This window comes from Heteronotia binoei, chromosome 2 (genome assembly GCF_032191835.1).
Source record: "Heteronotia binoei isolate CCM8104 ecotype False Entrance Well chromosome 2, APGP_CSIRO_Hbin_v1, whole genome shotgun sequence".
NCBI lineage: Eukaryota > Metazoa > Chordata > Lepidosauria > Squamata > Gekkonidae > Heteronotia > Heteronotia binoei.
In genome coordinates, this window is record NC_083224.1 from 191,499,276 (window position 1) to 191,524,201 (window position 24,926).

The following is a 24,926-nucleotide window of genomic DNA, read 5'->3' on the forward strand; positions in this document are numbered from 1 at the left end:
CTCCCCTCCCTAAGCCCCGCCTCCAAAGTCTCCAGGGATTTCCAGCCAAGAGCTGGCATCTGGAGAGGGCAACAGGGGAGGTCAGAGAGTTGCTTGCAACGGGACGCCCGGCTGAGGCCCCTCCCACAGCACCCAGCCCTTTCCGCCCGCCGCTGCACGCTGGGATTCGTAGTTCTCCGCCTGCTGGGGGTCACGCCCATGGCCATGTCGTAGCAGGTAGGGATTGGCCCGGAGGAAGGAACCCGGAAGTGTTGCTATGGCGGCGGCAGCGCAGGGGGGTCTGGTCGGCAGGCTGGTCTCGGTGCTGGAGACTTACCGGGGCAGAGACCGAGTGGTGAGGGGGGAGCTGCTGGGAAGCCCCTGGGGAGGGTGGAGGGGCCGTCCTTCCTCCGGGCCCTTGTGGAGGGGACCTTCTTCTGCCTAGGGTTGCCAATCCCCAGGTGGGGGCAGGGGATCCCCCGCTTTGGAGCCCCTCCCCCGGCTTCAAAGTCATCAGAAAGCGGTGGGGGGGGAGAGGGAAATGTCTGCTAGGAACTCCATTAATCCCTATGGAGATTGGATCCCACAGGGTATAATGGAGAATTGATCCCCTTGTTTTCTGGGGAGGCTGTTTTCTGAGGTAGAGGCACCAAATTTGCAGCATAGCATCCAACACCTCTCCACGAAATACCCTCCCAAGTTTCGAAAGGATTGGACCAGGAGGGCCAATTCTATGAGCCCCCAAAGAAGGTGCCCCCATCCTTCATTATTTTCAATGGAGGGAAGGCATTTAAAAGGCGTGCGGTCCCTTTAAATGTGAACAAAGCGGGAGTCAAGATGCAGCTTGAAAACCAACCAATTTTTATTTAGAACGTAAGCTTAGAGGGTATAATGGAGAATTGATCCGCTGGTATGTGGGGAGGCTGTTTTCTGAAGTAAAGGCACCAAATTTGCAGCATAGCATCCAACACCTCTCCACAAAATACCCTCCAAGTATCGGAAGGATTGGACCAGGGGGTCCAATTCTATGAGCCCCCAAAGAAGGTTCCCCCGGCCTTCATTATTTCCAATGGAGGGAAGGCATTGAAAAGCTGTGTGGTCCCTTTAAATGTGAACAAAGCAGGAGTCAAGTGGCACTTTTAAGGCCAACCAATTTTTATTTAGAACGTAAGCTTACGTTCTAAATAAAAATTGGTTGGTCTTAAAGGTGCCACTTTGACTCCTGCTTTGGTCAACTGCTTCAGACCGACATGGCTGCCTGCTTGGACTTTTCAGTGTGGTGGCCAGAACTCACTTTGGAGTTCGTTCAATCCTGCTCGTTGCAATCTTGCTCTTGGCTCCACCCCCAAAGTCCCCAGATATTTCCTCCACCGGACTTGGCAACCTGACATTTGCCCCACAGCCCCTCCCATTGAGGGGGCACTCCCTGCGCAGCGTCGCCAACTTCCCGGTGAGGACTGGAGATGCCCCAGGCTTGCCAACCCTGCCCAGTCTCCAGGTGTTTCCCGAGCAGGAGGTGGCAGCCTTGGGGGTGACCCCTGAGAAAGGACAGAAAGGCACCCGAAATGGCTCTTCAACGTTGCAAAAATCCCTTCTTGCGGTGTTGGAGAGCAGTTTCGAGTGCCTTTCTGTCTTGAGTTATCAGGGTTGCCACCTCCTAGCCGGGACGTTTCGGGAGCCTGGGGGCAGTGGAGTGGAGGTGGGAGGGGCCTCATGCCTCCAAAGCCGGAGGAGAGCATGGCCTCTGGAGGAGGAGGTCCCTTCTGATCCCAGGAGTGCTCCTGGCCCCACCTGAGAGGGACAGAGGCCCCATGCCGGTAATGACGCAGGTAGAGCCCTGCTGGAGCAGGCCGGTCACGTAAGGTTGCCAACTCCAGTTCAAGAAATATCTGGAGACATTGGGGTGGAGCCAGAAGCAAGGGTATGGCAAACACAACTGAAGGGACTGCACACGTTATTTTCCCCGCTGGAAATAGTGACGGATAGGGGCACCTTCTTTTGCAGCTCATAGAATTGGTCCAATCCTTTTGAAACTTGGTGGCCTGGCCTGAGGCCTTGGATGCCGGCGGGGGTTCAGACTTGTGTGGCGGGGGCCGCCTTCTTGTTCCTTTCCCCTCCCAGATCCGCACCCTCTGCTATGGCTGCCAGCTGACAGGAGGGGCCCTGGCCAGAAAGGACCCTACCCAAGCACCACTCGGGTGCAGCCTGCTGGCCCTCGCGGAGCAGCTGAGCCACTGCCGGACCGTCCTGCGGCTCTTCGATGACCTGGCCATGCTGGCTTACAGCTGCCAATACGGGCTGGGGGCCAAAGTAAGCCACAGGGGAGAGGGAGGGGGGATTCACAGCATCCTTTCCCTCTGGGCCCTGAAGAGCTGGGTGGCAACGCATATAGTGCTCCACACACACACACACACACATTAATGTTTTATTTCATCCTCTGCCTTTCTTATGAAGAGCCCCGTGGCGCAGAGTGTTAAAGCTGCAGTACTGCAGTCCTAAGTTCTGCTCACGACCTGAGTTCGATTCCCGGCGGAAGCTGGGTTTCCAGGTAGCCGGCTCCAGGTCGACTCAGCCTTCCATCCTTACGAGGTCGGTCAAAGGAGTCCCCAACTTGCTGGGGGGAAGGCGTAGAGGACTGCGGAAGGCAACGGCAAGCCACCCCGTCAAAAGTTTGTCGAGAGAACGTTGTGAAAGCAACGTCACCCCAGAGTCGGAAACGACTGGCGCTTGCACAGGGGACCTTCCCTTCCCTTTCTTTCTGAGACTCGAGGCAGAGTACAAACTTGCTTAACCGATAAAACCTTCAGTAAAGAATGCAAAGGCTGGGTTAGGAGAACTAGAAGACATGCAGCGAAAAAGACGACGCGTGCAATAACCGGCAACCGTGTTCCTTTTATGAAAGCATGAACCGTTCTGTTTCGGGAGAAAAGAGCCCAGCGGCGCTGTAAAGTCTAACAAAATTTGTGGCAGGCCAGCTCTCCTGACAGAGCACCATGGGTGGTAGCCACGTTAGTCTGTCTAGAGCAGGAGAAAAGAGCCGGAGTCCAGGAGCCCTTCATTCCTGGACCGGAGAGGCCTGGCACACCACGACCCGGTTCTCAGAACCTCTCAGCCAGCACTTGTATTGGTTAGAATAGGACTGGGAGACCCGGGTTCAAATCTCCACTCTGCCACGGGAGCTGGCTGGGGGCCACACTTAGCATCTCCAAGGATGAGGATAAAGGGGAGCTGGGAGAATGATGCTGGAAGATGCTGTGCGCCCACGGGGAAGAAAAACAGGGCGACGTAAATATAGCATTTCCAGTACTTTTTCACTACCAAGAGCCCCGTGGCGCAGAGTGTTAAAGCTGCAGTACTGCAGTCCTAAGTTCTGCTCACGACCTGAGTTCGATTCCCGGCGGAAGCTGGGTTTTCGGGTAGCTGGCTCGAGGCCGACTCAGCCTTCCATCTTTCTGAGGTGGGTCAAATGAGTCCCCAGCTTGCTGTGGGGGGGGGGGGAAGCATAGAGGACTGGGGAAGGCAATGGCAAACCACCCCCTAAAAAGCCTGCCGTGAAAACGCTGTGAAAGCAACGATGTCAGAAATGACTGGAGCTTGCACAGGTAACAGGTGCAGGGGGCCAAATGGGACAAGACATGCTCGGAAACCCTCGCTTCACACGCTGCAGCAGTAAGCCCTGACCCAGAGGCAGAGTGGCTGGCCTCAGCTTTTGCCTTCCTCGCCCGCTGCAGGAGGAGGACTTCGCCGTGCGCTGGCTCTCCGTCCTCAACAACCTGGCCGACCAGCTCTACTACCCCTGCGAACACGTGGCCTGGGCTGCAGACGCAGAGATCCTCCGGGCCGACTCGCAGAAGTGGTGGGCGCTGAGCACGGCTCTCTGGGGGGCATCTCTGCTCCTGGGGATCGCTCGGTAAGAAAGCTGCTGGTGGTGGTGGTGGTGTGTGTGAGGGATTGGCACAGAGCCCAGCCAGAAGCCTGCAGCTCCATCCCCCCCCCCCCCAGGTGTGTTGCTTCCTCTCCCCCCCCCCCGCCTGAGCAGCCTCCTCTGCTGCGAGAGGCTTGTGAAGGCAGGCCGGCTGTTTCTCTTTTGCCAGACTTCTCCAGCTCTACCTGCCGCTTCAGTGATTGTCTTGGTCTCAGCATAGAGCTTGAAAAAAGTACCCGGGGGGGGGGGGGATGGGGAGAAGGGGCCAGCAGCACACCAGAAAGTGTGCTCCAGGAATGCTTTACGCTGCTGAAGTATTTCCTCTTTCCCACCTTCCCTCCAGCTCTCTGCGAATCCTGGCCCAGCTCAGAAGAAAACTGCAAGGGCAGGACAGGTAGGACCCCTTCCCCGTGCTCCCCCCCCCTGCTGCTGGACAGACACGTTCACACAGCCTGAGGAGCGAGAGACTCCTTCCCGCAAGGGCTGAAAGACACGTCCTTCTTCCCACACTGGAGAGCTTGTGCTCTTTGGCTGGCGGCTCGCTCTCCTCCCAGATGAGGCAGGGACCACCCGTCATGTCTCCCCCTGCCTCTTCGGAGGACCCAAGAAGAGGGGCATTCGGGCTCAGGGACCTGTGGGAAGAAGGAAAGCTGCAAAACCTGAACCCTCCAGCACCACCACGGATGGGGCCAGAGAGACTCTTCCCCTCTAGGTCAGGCCACGGCTAACAAGTGACTTGATGGGAACTCCAACTCCCTTCTTCCAACAGCAACAGAGTGGCGGCAAGGGCCAAGGAGCTGAAGGCCCAAGCCACAGCAGAAGCCCTGACGATCCTCAGCAACGCGTCCGATCTGGCCAATGCTATCCACTGGCTGCCCCCGGGGCTGCTCTGGGCTGGGAAGTTCCCCCCTTGGCTGGTCGGCCTCCTGGGGACCGTCTCTTCTCTGGCCGGGCTCTACCAAACCTACGCGAAGGGCGGCGCTGGGATGGCGTGAGAAGCCGATTCGGGCATGCCGGCTGGCTGCAATGCCACAATTGCGGGATTCTTCCAGGCGAATGACAGAGTGCTCAGAGGGACGCAACTGGTGAGCTCTAGACAGCACTCAAGATGGCAAGGACTGAAGCCACATCCAGGGGAGGTGGGGGTCATCCCCCCCCTTCTCACAAAGAGTCCCAGCTGGGGACAACTGTGCAGTTCAAGTGACTGGCCGGGGGGGGGGGGCAGGGGAACACAACCTCCTCCTTGTACAATACAGAGGCTGCCCACCCCCTGTGACGGGGAGGGGACGGCTGCTCACTGGGTGACAGATCAGAGCCAATAAGAATAAAGAGCAAGACTGACAAACCAGCACAGGGGTTGCGTTTTCTTCCCTGCGGCCCTCCTGGCTCTTGGTGCCCAGACCTTTCCTCCCTCCCCAGCAGGTGGTGGTGGAGGTGGGGTGGCCACAAACCCAGAGAAGACTGCTGGTGACCTTTCTCCCTGCCTCTTCTTCCCCCAGTAGACAGAGTCTGGCTCTCCTGCCCAAAGCCTTCGCATCTGCACACAAATGAAACTGCCTTCTACTGAATCAGATGCCACCTTGGCCCATCAGTGTTTGTACTATCTACTCTTGACCGGCAGCAGCTCTCCAGGGTCTCAGGTGGAGAAAGGTCTTTAACATCACCTCCTACTAGTCCCTTTTAAAACTGGAGATTCTGGGAACTGAACCCAGGACTTTCTGCATCCCAAGCAGATGCTCTGCCACGGAGCCACAGGCCCTCCCAGGGTGGCAGCAGCAGAGTTATGCGGATCCAGAGTGCTGGCTTACTCGTGCAAATCACACACACTCTCTCACCCTAACCTACATCACAGGGCTGTTGTGAAGCAAATGGAAAAAGATGTCAGCTGCTTTGGGTGGGGGGGAAAGGAGAGTATAAATGGATTAAATAAATAAAAATTCCTGCCAGAATTAACAGTGGATCCAGAAAATGCCCCAGTGGGCTGGCAGTTTCTGTCATAGAGCTGGAAGGGACCTCACAATGCAGGAAGTTCACAAATACCTCCCCGGGTCCCCCCCCCCCAGTAACCCTTGCTCCATGCCCAGAAGATGGCCAAAAATATCCCTAGCCAAGCTATCCTCAATCTCTGGCTTGTTAGGGAAGAATAGCAAGACTTGGGACCAAACAGCCTGTTTCCTCCAAATCGATGCTTCTAGTAGAGTTGTCAAGGGCAGCCCCCTTTACACTGCTGCACTGATGAATGCAAATTTCAAAGCTTATTTATAGTGTTTTAACCTTTGAGAAATTAAAAATACTCCAGCTTTTTGTTGCGCGGTGGTGGGGTGGGTGGAAAGAACTGCGATTTCATTTTCATCTTGTGGTTTGAACACATGAACACATGAAGCTGCCTTATACTGAATCAGACCCTTGATCCATCAAAGTCAGTATTGTCTACTCAGACTGGCAGCGGCTCTCCGGGGGTCTCAAGCTGAGGTTTTTCACACATACTTGCCTGGACCCTTTTCAGTTGGAGATGCCGGGGATTGAACCTGGGACCTTCTGCTTACCAAGCAGATGCTCTACCACTGAGCCACTGTCCCTCCCCCTTTAAATGCACCTGTACATATGAACATATGAAGCTGCCTTATACTGAATCAGACCCTCGGTCCATCGAAGTCAGTATTGTCTTCTCAGACTGGCAGCGGCTCTCCAGGGTCTCAAGCTGAGGTTTTTCACACCTATTTGCCTGGACCCTTTTTTGGAGATGCCAGGGATTGAACCTGGGACCTTCTGCTTACCAAGCAGATGCTCTACCACTGAGCCACCGTCCCTCCCCTACAACCATAAACCTCACAGCAGATCAAACAGATAAAAGTCTGGGGTCAGCAACAGAGAAGGTCAAGACACCGAGGGGGGTTCCTTTTTCTCAGATGTATTTGAGGTTCCCCAGTCATTCCGCAGAGACAAAACAACTGCAATCACGGCTTGTTAAAAAAAATCAGTGTGCCGCGATCACCTTTTGGATCATTAAAATAGTGCACAGTTTAACAAACATTATGAAGCAGCGACTTCACCAATACAAATAAAAGGATGATGAGAGTGAGAGAGAGAGAGAGAGAGAGAGCAAGTTTGCTGCAGAATTACAGGCAGGGAATGGCTGGTGCATCACGAGCTTGCAGAGACCACCGCAAGGCAAAGCCCTCCCTCCATGTGGTATCACAGCAGCTCTGTTCAAGCAGGGCAGGGATGGGGCAGAGGGTGTGTGCGTGCGCGAGTTTGTGTGGTTTTTAAGACACGAACAGCATCCGGCCCCCAGCGGCCACCGTCCCAGGCCCGTGGGAACTCTCTCACGCCACAGGAAGGAAACAGAAAAGGACTCCGAAAGATGCCAGCCGTCTTCTAAAGTGCTCCGATTCTTCTCAGTACCAAAACTGCGCATACACAGATTACAAACACTGACTAGTATGGCACACGTGGTATTTGGGGTGGAAGCGGCCTCAGCAAGCAGACGGGGGGCGGGCGGGGATGGGGTGTGTGGCAGGCCCAGGAAAAGGGAGTCCCTCCCCCCAATTCACACTCCATGCCCCCCTTCCTGCATCTCACCAGCTTCTGGGGCTCTGCAAGCCGTCTCTGCACCACTATGCCCGTTTTTACACCACCGTTCTTCCCAGACGGGAAGGCCCCGTGTTTCTCTTTTGCCCTGCTGCAGAGAGACCGTTTTATAAAGAGCGCCACCTCCGCGACGTCCCCTGCCCGTCGGAACGGCAGACTCGGGTCCTGCAATCACTGGGCCGGACCCATCCCTCTTGGACCAAATCAGACACGGCAACGGTGAAGGCAAAGGCGAGGTTCTGCCCAGTTGTTGCAAAAGGCAACCAATGGCCAGCATCACATCTGCTCTGAAGGGGGCGGGAGGGGAGCGGCTGCCCTACTGTGCTCCCCCCCCCCTCCCCAAGATCCAAACTTGAGGCCCACAAGCGTGAAAGGGAAGCTAGGATCTTGGGGCCTGGTTTCTTTGCACTTCAAGGTATTCCTCCAAACGAGAATGGCGTCTTTTTTTCCCCCAAGCGCCCTTGCTGGACAATCCCGCGGATGGGCTCTCAGTGTACAGACCAGGCCTCTGGGTGCACCAGGCCCTGGGCATTACGGCCACGGAGCAGCAGAAAAGGGCAAACCGCAGCAGAACGCGGCAGAGCGACCAAGCCGCGGGGGAAGAGACCCGGTGGGGAAGTGTCAAGACTCTTCGCTCCCTTCGTTTTGCAGCGCAGGGACACAGATCTTTCAGCTGCAGCCAATCTGAGCTGTGCTTCTTCTCCCAGACCTTCAAGGGGACTTCTGCCCCACCAGTTGCAGCCAGAGTCTTTGGCAGAAGCCGCCGTCCCAGAAGCACAAAGTGGGAGGTGGAACAGGGGGGCGCGGGGGGAGTTCCTGGCCTTGGCCTCTCTCTGCTCAGGGGCAGCGGGGAGTTCAGGAGGAAGGCAAGAGAGGCACAGGCCATGGCTAAGGCTCCACCTGCCCAGAAGGGACAAGAAAGCACCTGTGTGGGAAACCCACCGGAGGGCGGTCCCTGTGGGCCCTGAGCTACCAGTCCACGCTGGGCCAAGCGGCCTCCTGGGTGCCAGCTAGAAGAAGATAATGTCCTCCACCTTGGTAGCCGCCTCATCCTGGGCAGGCGGGAGGGCGTGCGTGCCGTGGGGCTTCGCAAGGCCGGCAGGGGGCAGCAGCGTTTCCGGGGGATTCTCTGCGGGGCCAGGCGGCTCTGCTGGGAGGGAACGAGAGGTTTGAGAGAGGACACAGCAAGCGGCGGGGCTCGGTCGGCTGCCCTGCTTCAGTCTCCCGGACCCAGCTTACCTGGCAGGAAGGCAGCGGCGTTGTGGCTGTGCAGAAAGACAGGGCTTGCGGACTGTCTGCTGCGAGACCCGGACTCCTCCTTCCCAGCCAGCCGGGGAGTGAGCAGCTGCCTCAGGTCGACGGATGCTGAACATGGAAAGGAAACCCTCGTAGCGGAGCCAGCCAGCCCGCCGGCCCCCCCAAAGCCCTGCTGCCACAAGGGGAGGAGCCCTTCCCAGCGGCTGAGCCAGGGACAGGAGTTGGGTGCCAGGAAGCCAGCTAGGAAATGACCCAGAAGCAGCCAATCAAAGGCTCCCCCCTCCCCTGAAGAGAAATCCCTCCCTTGCTCAGGACAAAAGGGAACGGGCTGTGCCCATCCCCAAGGCTCCAAACTACCCAGCCCTAGTTGCTGCCACCCCCGGGTGCCAAGACTCACCGGAGCTGTCCGTCCGCTGGGAGGCCTTGGCCGGCTTGCCTCCTTTCTCTTTGCTGCCCTTGGTAAAGGCCGCCAGCTTGGTGGGGATCTGCTGCTGCACAGCGGCCTGCTTCTGGATCTGGTTGGTGGCGCTCAGGAGGTGGAGGGGCACCTCGTTCTTGAGGGCGGGCAGCACGGGGCGCCCCTCCCCCCCCGCGGCACTGTCCCGCCGGGCCAGCTCCGTCCGCTCCAGGCTGTCTGCCCCAGAGAGGCTGGCGCGCCCGCAGGACTTCAAGGGGGCCGCACTTCTTTCCAGCCCTTCCCCGTTGAAGCTGACCGAATGCGTCAGGGCGTGACCCTAAGAAGAAAGCCAACAGTCAGAGCCCTTTCAAGCTGCCCTTTCAAGGACAGAGGCTCAGAGCTGCCCTTTCAAGGACAACCTCTGCCAGAGCTATGGCTGACCCAAGGTCATTCCAGCAGGTGCAAGTGGAGGAGTGGGAAATCAAACCCGGTTCTCCAGATACGAGTCCACCCAGTTAACCACTACACCAAACAGAGCTCCTGTGCTGCCTGTGGAAGACCTCTGGGTTGACCCGTGATGAGGATTCTTAGCCCCTGGAGGCTCCCCTCCAGTCAGAACCCAGGTGGAGCTGCCTGGGGAAAACACCCCACCAGGCCAGCCTCACTGAACCTGCTGTCTTGTGACCTACAGGAAAGCCTCCCTCCCACTGAGAGGAGCTGAGATTCCAAGCACTTCCCTGGTCACTTCCTGCTGCCCACTTCTGGTGAGCTGCTGGGGCAGCCTGACCACGCCTCTGCCAGCGGGGCTGCCCCTCCCAGGGCGAGCCAGTGTGTCCAGAGTGTGAGGCATAACCTCAGCCAGGTCCCCCCACCGGAGCCTGCCGCGAGGCACACTCACCGGGTTCATTTCAGGCGACAAGCGTCCTGGCCCCAGCCCCGGGGGCTGCTTCTTCAGCTTGCGCAGCTGCTCCAGGCGCTCGCGCTCCTTCTCCACGGCCCGCTGGGCCTCCCGCAGCCTGGCTAGGTCGTGCTGGTAGGCCTCCCGCTGCCGCTCCAGCTCTTCCCTCTCCTGGGCCAGGCGGGCCTGCAGCTGCCTCAGGGCCTCCTCGCGCTCCTGCCGCTGGGCCTCGGCCATCTCCAGCTCCCGCCGCTGGCGGTCCCGCTCCCGCTCCCAGCGCTGCTGCTCCGCCTTCAGCTGGCTCTGCAGCTTCTGCACGCCGGCCAGCTCCTCCCGCTGCTTCTCGAAGTTGCGCTGCCTCTCCTGCTCCAGCAGCAGGCTCCCCCGCGTCGACTGCAGGCGCAGCTGCTTCTCACGGTCCAGGAGGGTGCTCTGCTGCATCTCCACGTAGCTGTCCTGCTGCGCCATCACTGCCTGCGGGGGAGGGGGGGGAGGAGGAGAGAGGCCTCAGCTGAGGAAACTCTCCATGGGGAGATTCTGCCAGCACTGGTCACTCTCCGAAGCTCACCTGCACCCTCCCCCCCCTCAATTAGCAGAGGAATTCTGTCCACACCTGTATACCTAGAGAGCCAGGAATCCAGTGCATGAACATGGTGGAACGCAAGTTTCTTGCCCGAAAGGCTGCAGAGGGTCCCTTTTCTTTTCTTTTCTGGGCTCAGCACTTACTAACCAATGTCAAGAGTCCCTCCATCTTGCTCCTCTTGCTGTATGTATCCAACTATACCAAGGGTCCTCAAACTTTTTAAATAGGGGGCCAGTTCATTGTCCCTCAGACTGTTGGAGGGCCGGACTGCCGTTACTGTACAAGGCCGCGGGCCGTCAATTCTCCGTCTTCTGCATCTCTCTCCCTTCCCCACACCACACACCCCGGCCTGGGAACGCACCTCAGTATCACCTCACACTCTGTCTCTGCCGCCTCAGCCCAGTGCCGGAAGTGTGCGTTGCTAACGCGAGTTTAGGTCAAACATCACTTCCGGTCTGATTTTGCCATAACCCAGCGGGCCGCATAAACATCCTCGGCGGGCCGCATCTGGCCCGCGGGCCGTAGTTTGAGGACCCCTGAACTATACAATACTGTGCTTGTGCTAGCTATGCTGCTTCGATGTAGTTGCTGCTTGTTGCTTATCTGAAGGGAGGACGGCATGTCTGGGAGCTGGCTAGTTGCTATGTAACCAAGGCCGCAAACAGGAGGAGATGCGACCCGAGAACTGATAATGATAATGGTGATGAGAGGTTAACAGAAACCCCGCACAAAACCCCCGCTTTAGCTTTGGGCGCTTTGGCTTAAATTGTAACAGTCAGGGCAAAGGTGATTCAGAGAGAAGGGTTTGTAACAGTCAGGGCAAAGGTTTGTAAGTTGGGAGAACTGGCGGGCTTGTCAGTTCTGACAACGCGTGTGTATGCCCATGAAGCTGAAATAGAGATCTTGAACTCTACTTGTCTTTTCCTCGGCTCTGGGTCTGACAACCAACAGTTCACAGTTGCCACATTTATCTGTCTAGCTCAGGGGTGGCCAAACTTGCTTAATGTAAAAGCCACATAAAATAAACATCAGATGTTTGAGAGCCTCAAGACATGAATGTCAGATGTAGGTAAGTGGAAGGAAGGGAGCGAGGGGAAAGAAAACAACTTTAATGCATTCTCCAAGCTGCTGGCTGGCTTGGCTTGGAGAAGATGAAGATATTGGATTTATATCCCGCCCTCCACTCCAAAGAATCTCAGAGCGCCTCACAATCTCCTTTCCCTTCCTCCCCAACGAAAGACCCCCTGTGAGGTGGGTGGGGCTGAGACGGTTCTCACAGCAGCTGCCCTTTCAAGGACAACTCCTGCAAGAGCTATGGCTGACTCAAGGCCATTCCAGCAAGTGCAAGTGGAGGAGTGGGGAATCAAACCCGGTTCTCCCAGTTAAGAGAGCTCTGGCTGTCCCAAGGCCATTCCAGCAGCTGCAAGTGGAGGAGTGGGGAATCAAACCCAGTTCTGCCAGATAAGAGTCCGCACACTTCACCACTACACCAAACTGGCTCTCGCAGAACTGATTTAAAGAGACAAATGCTTTCTCTGAGTCTGCTGATGGGGCAGTGGGGGCTTCAAGATCATACAATGTGTGTGGAAGAGCCACACGTGGCTCCCAAGCCGCAGTTTGGCCACCCCTGGCCTAGATGCTTCCCTCCCCCCCCACCGCAGTTCTTTCCCCCAAAGCTGCAATGCCATAAAAACCTTGGAAGCCGGGGGGGGGGGAGGGGGTGTGGGAGCTCACCTGCAGGCTAAGAAGCAACCTCAAGAGGGCCTGTATCCTCTGGACCAGCTGCTGGGGAGAAAGGAAGAGGCAGGGAGAGGTGGGAGGTCAGCCACAGAGGAGAGAACCGCTTCTCAGGCCGGGACAGCAGTCAAAGGGGACCCCCCCTCCCCCGCTGCTGCCACCGCCACCTGCTTCTCAAGACCTACAGCTGGCCAAGAGCTGCTTGCTTCCGTTCCTGCCGCAAGAGGGTCAGCTGACACCCCTCGCCCTGAGCAGTGCCAGCAGTGGGTGAGCCCCGTCCCCTTTCCGGGCTGCCCTCCCCGGGCTCTTGGGGCGCGTACCTCGGACTCCGCGGTAGGGTGAGGATGGCTGCTGCCCTCCAGCCTGGAGAGATCGCCCTGCAGAGAAGGGAAACGGGAGAGAGCGAGGACTTCAGTGGGGGCCCTGCCTATTTACACCACACTCCGTGCAGGAGCTCCTGTGCTCTCCCTTGAACTACGCCCAGTCAGCCTCCCAGAGGGAGATCCCTCCGTTCGCTACCCAAGCCCCCCCCCCGCCCCCGTCCCGGGCTGCGCTCTGCCAACCCCCCCCCCCCCCCCCAAACGAATGAGCTGAGGGCAGGGGCCCGCTGGGCGCAGAATCTCAAAGCACATCAGATGGCTGGGCCATACAGCTGCCAAGGCCTGCTAGAGAATGTGGGCCGTGCTGCCTGAGGATGTTGCCCCCGCGGGTGCCCCTGCCAGCCCCTCTCCGGATGGCTCCCCTGGGAATGGCAGAAGAAGAAGAAGAAGAAGAAGAAGAAGAAGAAGAAGAAGAAGAAGAAGAAGAAGAAGAAGAAGAAGAAGAAGAAGAAGAAGAAGAAGAAGAAGAAGAAGAAGAAGAAGAAGAAGAAGAAGAAGAAGAAGAAGAAGAAGAAGAAGAAGAAGAAGAAGAAGAAGAAGAAGAAGAAGAAGAAGAAGAAGAAGAAGAAGAAGAAGAAGAAGAAGAAGAAGAAGAAGAAGAAGAAGAAGAAGAAGAAGAAGAAGAAGAAGAAGAAGAAGAAGAAGAAGAAGAAGAAGAAGAAGAAGAAGAAGAAGAAGACGACGACTGCAGATTTATATCCCGCCCTTCTCTCTGAATCAGAGACTCAGAGCGGCTTACAATCTCCTATATCTTCTCCCCCCACAAGAGACAACCTGTGAGATGCGTGAAGCTGAGAGAGCTCTCCCGGAAGCCACCCTTTCAAGGACAGAGTCTCAGAGCAGCCTACAATCTCCTTTCCCTTCCTCCCCCGCAACAGACACCCTGTGAGGCGGGTGGGGCTGAGAGAGCTCTCCCAGAAGGTGCCCTTTCAAGGACAGAGTATAAGAGCGGCCTACAATCTCCTTTCCCTTCCTCCCCCACAACAGACACCCTGTGAGGCGGGTGGGGCTGAGAGAGCTCTCCCAGAAGCTGCCCTTTCAAGGACAACCTCTGCCAGAGCTATGGCTGACCCAAGGCCATGCCAGCAGGTGCAAGTGGAAGAGCGGGGAATCAAACCCGGTTCTCCCAGATAAGTGTCTGCACACTTAACCACTACACCAAACTGGCAGGGCTCCCGCTGGGCATGCAGAAGGCCCCAGAGCTCCCGGCCCCAGAATCAACATCGTCCTCGTGGCAAGAAGCAGGGGCTGGAAGGGAGAAGGCCTGGGCCAGATGGACAAGGGTTCCCCCACTGCGGCTTCAGTCACCCACAGGCGTTCACTCCCCGCTGAGCCGCAAAGCCAGACACCTGCAGGTGGGCTCCATTTCATCTATTTGTGATAGAGTCCGCCTCTCTTGCGGGGACTCCAGGGGGATGGCAGAGAGCCAAGCCAGGGGGATGGCAGAGAGCCAAGCCAGGGGGTGGGCCACAGGACCAGGAATCTAAAAACAGAACTCAAGCAAAGCCAAAGCAGCAGGATCCTCCCGGTGGAGTGTGGGCAGGACACGCAGTCCTGCGACCAGTCAAGCCGCACTGCTCTGCCCCAACCAGAGTTTCAGTAGGGATGCCAAGGGATGCATTACAGCCTGGGTGTTTGAATTCCAATCTAAGAGGAGAGCCCCATCAAGAGTTGGGCCCAGAGCACAGCAAACAGAAACCCGCCCCCCCCCCCACACACACACATACACACTGACCAAGGATGCCCCTTCACCGACGGCCAAAGGCAGCTCCTGGAGCGGCACGTCTGGGTTCGTCACAAGGCCTCGGCGCTCACGCACCCACTGGTCTCCTCCGCACACCTTCTTCTGGAAACTGCCACCTAGGGACAGGGTGGAGGGGGGGGGCAAAATGACTCATCGACACAGAGAGGAAGTCCTCCCCCCCCCCCCCGCAGACTGCTCAATTGACAGCTGGGGGTAGGAAGAAGACGACAACAACTGCAGATTTATACCCCACCCTTCTCTCTGAATCAGTCTCAGAGCAGCCTACAATCTCCTTTCCCTTCCTCCCCCACAACAGACACCCTGTGAGGTAGGTGGGGCTGAGAGGGCTCTCCCAGAAGCTGCCCTTTCAAGGGCAGAGTCTCAGAGCGGCCTACAACCTCCTTTCCCTTCCTCCCCCACAACAGACACCCTGTGAGGCGGGTGGGGCTGAGAGGGCTCTCCCAGAAGCTGCCCTTTCAAGGGCAGAGTCTCAGAGCGGCCTACAACCTCCTTTCCCTTCCTCCCCACAACAGACACCCTGTGAGGCGGGTGGGGCTGAGGGAGCTCTCACAGCAGCTGCCCTTTCAGGGACAACTCCTATAAGAGCCATGGCTGACCCAAGGCCATTCCAGCAGGTGCAAGTGGAAGAGTGGGGAATCAAACCCGGTTCTCCCAGATAAGAGTCCATGCACTTAACCAATACACCAAACTGGCTACAAGAAGAAGCCACGGTTCAGCATGCTGCTGACTTGCCTGGCCAGGGTTTAACAGACCATTGTGGAGGAGGAAAAAGTCAGCCAGGAGGGGAGGCCGGTCTCTGGAAGCCCAAGAGATGCTCCTGCTTGGGTAACAAGACCACCTATGCCGCACCCCCCCCCCCCCCCACGATCACAAGAGCCAAACATGAGCCTGCTGGGACGCAGCAGGCTGGTGGGCTCCCCCGGGCAGAGAGAGCCCCACTCCCCACCCGAGTGGCCCTCCCAAGCAGCTCAGGAGATGGGACATGGGAGCCACATTGGAAAAGGCTTCATTCCCACAAATGACAAAGGCCTGCTGTGCTCTGTGGTCCTTGGAACCGCTCTCACTTTTGGCCAGCCCAGCTGCAGCACTGTCGTAGCCCCCAAAAGTCTCCGCTCGCCGCAGGGCGCCTGATGCACAGCTGTCCTCGGGATGAGATGCCGCGCTCCCCAGCTGCGTGAAGATCCAGCTCTGGATGCTCTCCGCTAGAAGACACAGGCAGGCCTGCTTCAGCGGCCTCTTGAGGGGGTGAGGGGAGGGAGGGGAGAACTGACACACACACACCGCAAACAGTGACCAACAGAAGCTGCATCCCGGCAGAGCTGCAAACGCTGGGTCTCGCCCAACTTCTGCTGTTCAAGAAACAGTCAAAGCCGGGATTGTGTGAATCCCAGATTCTCCAGCTGCTGGGAGCCCAAGCAGCTGCGGCCCCTTGCTCTGGATCCCTACCTTCAGCAAGCCTATAGCAAGACTGTGGGGGCACTGCTCTTTTGCTACGGCTGAGCTGCCAAAGGATCAGCTGCAGCCAGAGCTTGGAGGGCACAGACCAGGGCACAGGGCAGTGCAGTAGCAAAAGCAACAGGCGGCGAGAAGGTGGGCGGAGGAGTGAGAAACATAAGAAGCCGGGGAGGGAGACGGGCAGATGGAGCTGCTGGCTGCGAAGCGCTGGAGTGGGGGGAGAGGCAGGTGGAAGGAAAGCCCCCCTGCTTGCACGCAAGGCCCAGTCACTTCTCGACTCCAAAGTTTCAGGGTCGCTGCCTCCACCTGGCCACTTTCAGAGCCTCTGGCTTCTGCCCCCACCCCAGAAAGCTCCTGAGAAGCGGCAAGCCCCCCGCAGTGGATGGGAAAGGGCGCCCCTGGACTTTTTAAAAAGCCCCCCAACTTTTAGAATCCTGACCTTCAGACACCGCCTGCCTGGCCAGAGCCTCCCCCTGCAGGTCCTCGGGGGATTCCGTCCTGCAGACGAGCCAGGGGCGGGAGGCCTGGGGCACGTCCTCGAAGCCGTTCATCTCCGCCATCTCCAAGTAGATCTGCTGCTTCTCATTCAGGCTCTGCACGATCAGGTCATCTTTCACCCGCAGGCGATCTGGGGCGGGGGCAAAGGAGGAGGAGCAGTGAAGGCAGGGAGCACAGAGCAGGCTCTGCTTCAAGGACCTTCCCGGGAACAGGGCCACATGTGGGCTGGTCCCACTGGAAGTGGCTGCAAGAGGGCTGGGAAGCCGTGTAGGTCTTGAGGGGCTCCAAGCCAAACATCCTCCTTACCGTGAAACTCTTTCAGCTTTGCTGCCCTGGCTTCGGCTTGCTTCCTCTCCTCCTCCGGGTCAGCAAGGATCCTTTCCTCTTCGTCTGGACAGCTACAGAGCAAGGCATCAAAGAGACACGGGTCTCATAAGAACATGAGAGAAGCCCTGTTGGATCAGGCCAGTGGCCCCTCCACTCCAACACTCTGTGTCACATAAGAACATAAGAGAAGCCTGGGACCTGCCTACCTCTCCCCACACGTTCCCCAGAGAGTACTGAGGTCTGGGACTCAAAATCTTCTCACCATCCCCAGGCCCAAGGAAGTGCGCCTCAAAACAACTAGAGACAGGGCCTTTTCCACAACGGCCCCTATGTGGTGGAACCAGCTACCGGAAGAGGTGAGGGCCCTGCGGGATCTTACTCAGTTCCGCAGGGCCTGTAAGACGACCCTCTTCCGGTTAGCCTACGCCTGACTAGACAAATGTAGCTTTCTAGATCTTAGATTTTTGTGATTATACTGCACAGTTTTAATGTAAAATGTAAAATTTTAAGGTTTTTAGGTTTTAAATGTTTGAATTTAAATGTATTAATTTGTTCCGATTTTATTGTTTTATTATTTGTTGTAAGCCGCCCTGAGCCACTTGTGGGAAGGGCGGGATATAAGTTACGGAATGAATGAATGAATAAATGAATGAATGAATAAATGAATAAATTGAATGAATGAATGAATGAATGTTGGATCAGGCCAGTGGCCCACCCAGTCCAACACTCTGTGTCACACAGTGGCCAAAAAGAGCCCAGGGGCCATCAAGAGGTCCATCAGTGGGGCCAGGACGCTAGAAGCCCTCCCACTGTGCCCCCCCAAGCACCAAGAATACAGAGCATCACTGCCCCAGACAGAGAGTTCCAACTATACACTGTGGCTAAGAGCCACTGATGAACCTCTGCTCCATATTTTTATCCAGTCCCCTCTTAAAGCTGGCTATGCTTGCAGCCGCTGCCACCTTCTGTGGCAGTGAATTCCATGTGTTCATCACCCTTTGTTAATCAGCTCTGGCCCTGCAAGGCTGCCCTGGCTCTGCTCAGGCGGCCCCACCCACCGAGGGGGAAAGGGGACCAGCCCCAGCAAGGAGCCAGACTGACTGGGGGGTCACACGCACTTCTCCACTGCCTGGCGGATCTGCGCCATCCAGAAATTCCTCTCCTCCTTGGAGCTGGTGTGGATTTCATACATCTCGGGTCCTTTCAGGGAGGCGCTGATCAAGAACATGGCTCTCTCCTCGTTGGCCACTTCCCGAACGATCAGCTTCTGCAAGGAGATCACTGGTGGCTTGGAATCCTGCAACGGCGAGAAACACCTGGGTCAGCCTCTTGCCTCTCCAGAATACCCCTGGGTTGCAAAGGTCAAACAGACCATTCTCACAGCAACCCTTTAAGGCAGGCATCAATTGCTGTCCCTGCAAAATGTCGAGTAAGTCTGTCTGCAGCAACAGAAAAGAACCCAGCAGCACAATTTGTGGCGGGGTGTGAGCTTTCTCGAGTCACTCCTTCAGGTACCGTCGCTTCTTCAGAAGCGAGGTGTGACTCACGAGAGCTCATCCCCAGCTGCAAATTTTGTTAGTTTTGCAGGTGCTCCTAGACCCCTGTTCCTTCCTGTTGTCCCCTGTAATGGACTCAGGCACTTAACCGGGAAGCTGGGAACAGCCTTGCGACGATTGGCTGGGATGCAGCCATGGTAACTAAAATGCAGCAAACTGAAGAGGCTTGCAGAAGAGAAAATGCCTCGGAGTTTAGTTTTGGGAGTCGGAGCTTGTGTACTGAACAGTGGAGTAGAGACCGGGTACTGAAACTGAAGAGTTGCTACATGAAGCAACTGGACAAGGAGCTGAGAACAGCCAGTGGGGCTGAGTTCCTTGGGAGACAGAAGTAAATAAAACCTTCTGCCAGTGAGAGAGTTTCCGGGCAGAAGAGGGCCACAGCCAGACACCTTCTGTGAGGCAAAACTCTCTGTGGGGTAATGTCAGGACAACAGGGCAGACTCCTAGTTTAAACTGAGAACAGGCAAACACTCTAAAAGGAGGACAGGATTCTGGTGGCTAGAAGGGAATCCCAAGATTCAGACTAGGAATCCAGCTGGGTGGGTCAGACAGGAGTGAGGGGCTGGAAATTAGCTCTCAAAAGTGGGAATCCTGAATGCTGGTGTGTACGTCTGTGAGGGAATACTGAACTGGCACAAGAGAGGAGTCCTCAGTGTGAATGGAAAAGAGTGTGTGGACTTTTATTATTTTTATGATTTAAAGAAGCCTGAGAATAGGCGTAGACCTAGACCATCAACTCTGCAAAGCGTTCCTAGTGCCAAGAAAAACTGTATTGTTTATCCTTTCCTTTTGCTGGTGCATATCAAAGCCATGTAACCCATTCTCTAGTTCACACCTCTTGTAACAAATGCAGGAATGCCAGCTTTGGAGATAGTGCCTCCCGGGAAAGATTCCCAGGCCTAAGCCTGGGACCCAGGATGTGGCTAACCACAAAAGATAACCGAACCTGTGAATGTAGTTCTTCATATGCCTGTGTTAGAATTCCTAGCAATCTTTAGTATTCCTTTGATGTATCTCTTAAAGCCAGCTGCTATCCTTTATACTGTATCACTTTCAATATGGTCCTTGGATGAGCAACATGGATTATCAACAAACCAATACTTTGTTTCTAAACATTGTTTGAGTCTTTTGAAACTCCTATGCTTGACACTGCCTGCCTGTCCAGAGTTTTTTGTATAGTTTAAAGCCTGCCTGTTTATAATTATATTAGTATCTCACCCTGACAAACCTCTAGTGTTTAGTGACTGATTATTTTGCCAACTGTCTGCCTGCCAACCGATTTGTTTTTAATACAACTAACTAATATTATTTTATCCCTCTTCCTTGCCTTTTGTGAACCAATAAATATTCTTCTGTGGTTTTTGAAATTTAAAAACGTTTGGTGCCCATTTTTTTTATACTTCTGTCTGGATTTCTGTGTGTGTGCCTGAGGTACTGAGGGAAGGTGACAGGGGAAAAATTCTTAGTCGCCACCCTCCCAAGCTGACCCTGACTGCTTCTTTACATCCCCATACAGGAGATCAGTGCTGGGAGAGGCCTAAGGACTGTTAGTAGGTTTATGGCAGAGATAAAATTCAAACCAAGCCACTCGGGATCACCACCCAGGAGCGATATCACCCCCACCTTCCCTGGGGAGCTTTGGGCAAAACTCCTCCGCCCACAGATACGCACCACAGATGCAAACGCATATTTCTGGTCCTTCTCTTGTAGCAGCAGGAGAACGTCCGTCAGCAGCACAGCCAGGATATCTGCAGAAGGAGAAAGAGTGTCTGGACAGGCTCTCGGGGCTTCAGGGGCTGAGCATGGATGCTTTAGCCCCTGTCCAGACCACAAATGACATGCTGCTCTCCCTGGCAACAGGACAACCCAACACGACCTGCAGGGAAGAACAGCCACTGAGGGCACAGTAGCAGCTCCAACCTGTGGGAGTGCTCCAGGGTTATTATTATTATAAAAAAGCTCCTTCCCCAAAAGCCCTTTTTGTTTCCCCTAGAAACTAACAGGGACCCCAAAATCCTCCTCTTTGGCCTATCTGGGAGAGATCCGGGGCCCTGCGGGATCTGATTCCGCAGGGCCTGTAAAACGGAGCTCTTTCACCAGGCGTTCAGCTGAGGCAGTGGGCGTCACTCATTACCGGCCTTCCCCCCCCACCACCTCATTCCATCCCAGCGCTTCAAGATCTGCTGGACCTGGACAAGAGGCCACGTCTGTGAGGCAGAATCTGACATCTTAGTCTTTGTAATTTGAGATTTTATATATTTTAAATTGGTCTTTTCACTGTTGACTGTTTTTATGATGTAACCCACCCTGAGCCTATTCTACGGGAAGAGCGAGCTAAAAATTGAATCGAATCAAATCAAAATAAAATAAATATTTTTCTTTGGAATGCAAAGGACAGGCCAGTCTTGTGAGGACAAAACCCCCAAGAGCTTGATGGCACTGTTCATTGCCCCTGTAAGGTTCGTGCAATGCCCTTCTAAAAAGTGTGCCGCGGGCCAGAGATTGCTGAGTCATTCCAGCCAGCCACCCCCAGCAACCTGAGGAGGGCTGACTCACCCCATGCCCGGCCCTCTTGCTGCAGCCCTCTGCCTGGAGGAGGAAGGCAGCCGAGGCAGCACCCACTGACCTTTCAGGCGCCCCGAGGCAGCCTTCCAGGACAGCATCCCGTCAGTCAGGAGGCGCCGCTGCAGCATGTCCTCCTTCCGGAAGACCAGCCCGTTCTTGAACTTCGCTGAAGACTTGAGCTCCATCTTGGTCACCAGCTCCCGGAGGCGCTGCGCTTTCTCGCACTCGTTCACTTTGGCGTCGACCGCCATGATGGCCTCCTTGATCAGCTGCAGCGCCTGGGTCAGGTCCTCGTACTCGTTCGTGCCTGCTGCAGAGAGGAGCCGAGGGGAAAGAACTCTTGTGTTTCAGGAAGAGGGGGGAAACTAGCCTGAGACGCAACCCAGCGGTCCAATCTAACCCCTTCCCTCTGCAAGGCCCTGGGGCAAGAGGCTCTCAGCTGGGCTCAAGGAGGAGGCAGCCAGGGGTCAGCCTCCAGGGGTCAGCCTCCCACCTTCCGTGTTTTGAATGATGCGCTCCACCAAGACCGGGTACTTCATGATGCGCTGCGTGACGAGGAGGTTGCACTCTTGGATCCCGAGTCTCCTGACAATGGAAGAATTGCTGATTTTCTACGGAGCAAAAGGCAGACACACACAGACACACACACAAGGGGAGGCTTACTCACAGCAACAGCACTGGTAGCCCTGCCTTCCTTCAGCCCTGGCTCGGAACTGAGAGGGGAACACCGGACAGTCATCCCCCCCACCCCAACCCCCACACTGGGGATGTTACTCTGGTGTGCAGAGACAAGCTGCCCAACGGCCATCAAGGGAGATTTCTCAGTCACAAAAACAGGCCCTTTTCGCAGCCGCCTAAGCTAGCTAGTGGCTCTCAGGGCCTCACACGGTGGGCGGGGGAGATTCTGGAAGGTCTCCTGATATTCACTCAGCCTCATCGATCCAAAGGGAGGTCCTTCTCAAGAGCCCTCTGGGCCAGGAGCCTCAGACCCCCCGTGCTTCAGACCTGCAGGGATTGCCGGTCAGTGTCTGGAATTGGACGTATGGACGTATGAAGCTGCCTTATACTGAATCAGACCTTCAGTCCCTCAAAGTCAGTCTTGTCTCCTCAGACTGGCAGCGGCTCTCCAGGATCTCAAGCTGAGGTTTTTCATGCCTACTTGCCTGGACCCTTTTGAGTTGGAGATGTCGGGGATTGAACCTGGGACCTTATGCTTACCAAGAAGATGCTCTGCCACTGAGCCACCGTCCCTCCCCTGCTCTCCAGGGTCTCAAGCGGAGGTTTTTCATGCTTACTTGCCTGGACCCTTTTGAGTTGGAGATGCCGGGGATTGAATCTGGGACCTTCTGCTTACCAAGCACATGCTCTACCACTGAGCCACTGTCCCTCCCCTAATTCTGTTGCCTGTTGCTGGGGGGAAAGCCCACTGGAACCAAGCCCCCCCCAACCCCACTGCCCCTTTCCAAGATACGATACTGAGTAAGCCCGCCTTTGTTATATAGTACTGTGTTGTGTTGTTTGCTTTTAATTGCATTTAATTGGTTTTTTATCACATTCGACTGGTTTTGCTTGGATGTGATGCGCCCTGAGCCCGTTTGGGAAAGGGCGGAATATAAATTTACCGAAATAAACAAAAAACAAATAAATAAAAGATGCTTCTTTTACCTTGATCAAGTTTTGGAATTTCTTGCTTTGCTGCATCAGCTCTTTATAGTAGTTCACCGCCTCGCTGTGGCTGCTGCAGAAGACGCCGTACTTCTCCCTCATCCTTTCCCCGGTCTCCCCTGAAAACTGAGCCAGAAGCAGGAGAGAGGCTGCCGTCAGTGCATAAGATGGGAGGCACACAGCACAGTCAGGCTGGGGGAGGGCCGGGGCGGTGGTTTGGCTGCAAGAATAGACTTTTCGCTGCACATCTTTTATTTATTTATTTATTTGGGATTTATATCCCGCCCTTCCCACAAGTGGCTCAGGGCGGCTTCCAGTGATAGATCCAACAAAATTACAGTATTTAAACATATAAAGGGATCAGCATTTAAAACAGATAAAAACAGATAAAACCATGGTTATCAATAAATATTAATAAATATTTCAACTGTATATAAAAGAAATCCGGCAAGTTACATTAAAATTCTCAAGCTAGGTATAGGCTAGCCGGAAGAGGGTCGTCTTACAGGCCCTGCGGAACTGTACAAGGTCCCGCAGGGCCCTCACTTCTTCCGGCAGCTGATTCCACCATGTAGGGGCCATAACAGAGAAAGCCCTTTCTCTGGTGGATTTCAAACGGGCTTCCTTCGGCCCAGGGATAGTAAGGAGATTTTGTGTTCCCGACCTCAGTACTCTCTGGGGAACGTGCGGGGAAAGACGGTCCTTCAGGTAGACAGGTCCCAAGCCATATAGGGCTTTAAAGGTGATAACCAGCACCTTGTACCGGACTCGGTATATTACTGGAAGCCAGTGCAGGGTCCGAAGACCCGGCTGAATGTGTTCCCACTTTGGGAGACCCAATAACAGCCGGGCCGCGGCATTCTGCACCAGCTGCAATTTCCGAGTTCGGGACAGGGGCAGCCCCATGTAGAGGGCATTACAGTAGTCTAACCTCGAGGTGACCGTGGCATGGATCACTGTTGCTAGGTCGTCGCGCTCCAAAAAGGGGGCCAACTGCCTTGCCCGCCTAAGATGAAAAAACGCGGACTTGGCAGCGGCTGCTATCTGAGCCTCCATCTTTAAGGAAGGCTCCAACAGCACCCCCAAGCTCCTGACCCTGTCCGCCGCTATCAGCGGCGCACCGTCAAAGGCTGGTAGGGGGATTCCCCTTTCCGGACCGCGGTGACCCAAGCAAAGGACCTCTGTCTTCGCAGGGTTAAGCTTCAGCCCGCTCAGTCTGAGCCATTCAGCCACGGCATATAGTGCCCGATCTAGATTTTCCGGGACGCAGGTCGGCTGGCCGTCCATCAGTAGATAGAGCTGGGTGTCATCAGCATACTGATGACACCCTAGCCCGTACCTTCGGGCAATCTGGGCAAGAGGTCGCATATAGATGTTAAATAACATCGGGGAGAGAACCGCCCCTTGGGGCACACCACAGTCAAGTGTGCACCTCCGGGACACATCTCTGGCTCAAAGCAAGACTCAGACCCTCAGCATTCAACAGAGAACTGGAAATACTCTGTTTCTGAAAAGCTGACCCAGAACATACCTGGGAAACCGTCAAGGAAAGGTTTAAAAATGCCTGGCTTTGAAGGAAAAGACATCATATGAGCTGGTATTGTAATAGCTGCTGGGGGGGGGAGTATTGAATGTCTGGCCCAGAAAGCTTCCACTTCCCACTTAGGTGCAGCAGGTGGCTACTTCTTTAACAGCAGCTCACCTTTCTCACCGAACCTGCAGGTGGATTCTGAGAGTAGGCAAACTCATCAGACCCTGGAAGACATGAGCCCCCACCCCCACCCCCCAGGACTGCTGACACCTTTCCTGACGCCCAACGAGTGATTTCAGAAAGGGAGGAGGGCTTTTGCTTTGGGCAAGGCTTCTGACTGGCTGTGCAGGTTTTTGAAAATATTCCTTTGGCAGCAGCTGCCCCCCCCACCCCCCCAGCACAAGGGTCTTCGCTGTGTGGCTGAGGGCAAGCTGGGGCTGCACGGCTGTTTTGTGGCTGCACCCACCGCCCTGCGTCAGAATCCCAAAGGTGCCCCCTGCAGGCTCCAAAGGGCTGGGGGCCCCAGCTCTGGTCCCACTAGCAACCAGGCAGGGAGGGGAAGGTCCACAGCACTGAAGCTCTCTCTGCCCCTGCTTATGGACGGCCGGCCGGTCTCCGCCCCACAAAATCTGGACCGGGCGCTACAGGCTGTGGCTGGGTGGCTCAAACAGAGCGGGCTGAGGCTAAACCCAGCGAAGACAGAGGTCCTTTGCTTGGGCCGTCGTGGCCCAGGGGGGGAAATACCCCTTCCGGTTTTTGACGGTGCGCCGCTGATGGCGGCGCACAGGGTCAAGAGCCTGGGGGTACTTCTGGAGCC

General features: G+C 55.8%; 2 protein-coding genes across 2 annotated transcripts in view; one reads left to right on the plus strand and one right to left on the minus strand.

Moving 5' to 3' along the window:
* The first annotated feature begins 227 nt into the window (after positions 1-227).
* PEX11G (peroxisomal biogenesis factor 11 gamma) lies at positions 228-5,252 on the plus strand. The gene is made up of 5 exons (XM_060233420.1): positions 228-334; positions 2,101-2,289; positions 3,711-3,889; positions 4,248-4,298; positions 4,674-5,252. Exons 1-5 carry the CDS (start codon positions 257-259, stop codon positions 4,897-4,899), a joined length of 723 nt encoding a protein of 240 aa, XP_060089403.1. The 5' UTR covers positions 228-256; the 3' UTR covers positions 4,900-5,252.
* A 3,253-nt stretch (positions 5,253-8,505) lies between these two features.
* ARHGEF18 (Rho/Rac guanine nucleotide exchange factor 18) overlaps positions 8,506-24,926 on the minus strand; it is a 34,653-nt gene continuing 18,232 nt past the window's right edge. Inside the window, exons 6-20 of the mRNA XM_060232746.1 lie at positions 22,579-22,704; positions 21,407-21,524; positions 20,975-21,223; positions 20,020-20,096; positions 17,911-18,089; positions 16,772-16,863; positions 16,407-16,595; positions 15,577-15,714; positions 14,483-14,607; positions 12,688-12,744; positions 12,365-12,412; positions 10,048-10,521; positions 9,150-9,486; positions 8,735-8,860; positions 8,506-8,642 (exon numbers count right to left, since the gene is read on the minus strand). Coding sequence (XP_060088729.1) covers positions 8,506-8,642; positions 8,735-8,860; positions 9,150-9,486; positions 10,048-10,521; positions 12,365-12,412; positions 12,688-12,744; positions 14,483-14,607; positions 15,577-15,714; positions 16,407-16,595; positions 16,772-16,863; positions 17,911-18,089; positions 20,020-20,096; positions 20,975-21,223; positions 21,407-21,524; positions 22,579-22,704 — 2,472 coding nt within the window. The remainder of the gene's footprint in view (positions 8,643-8,734; positions 8,861-9,149; positions 9,487-10,047; positions 10,522-12,364; positions 12,413-12,687; positions 12,745-14,482; positions 14,608-15,576; positions 15,715-16,406; positions 16,596-16,771; positions 16,864-17,910; positions 18,090-20,019; positions 20,097-20,974; positions 21,224-21,406; positions 21,525-22,578; positions 22,705-24,926) is intronic.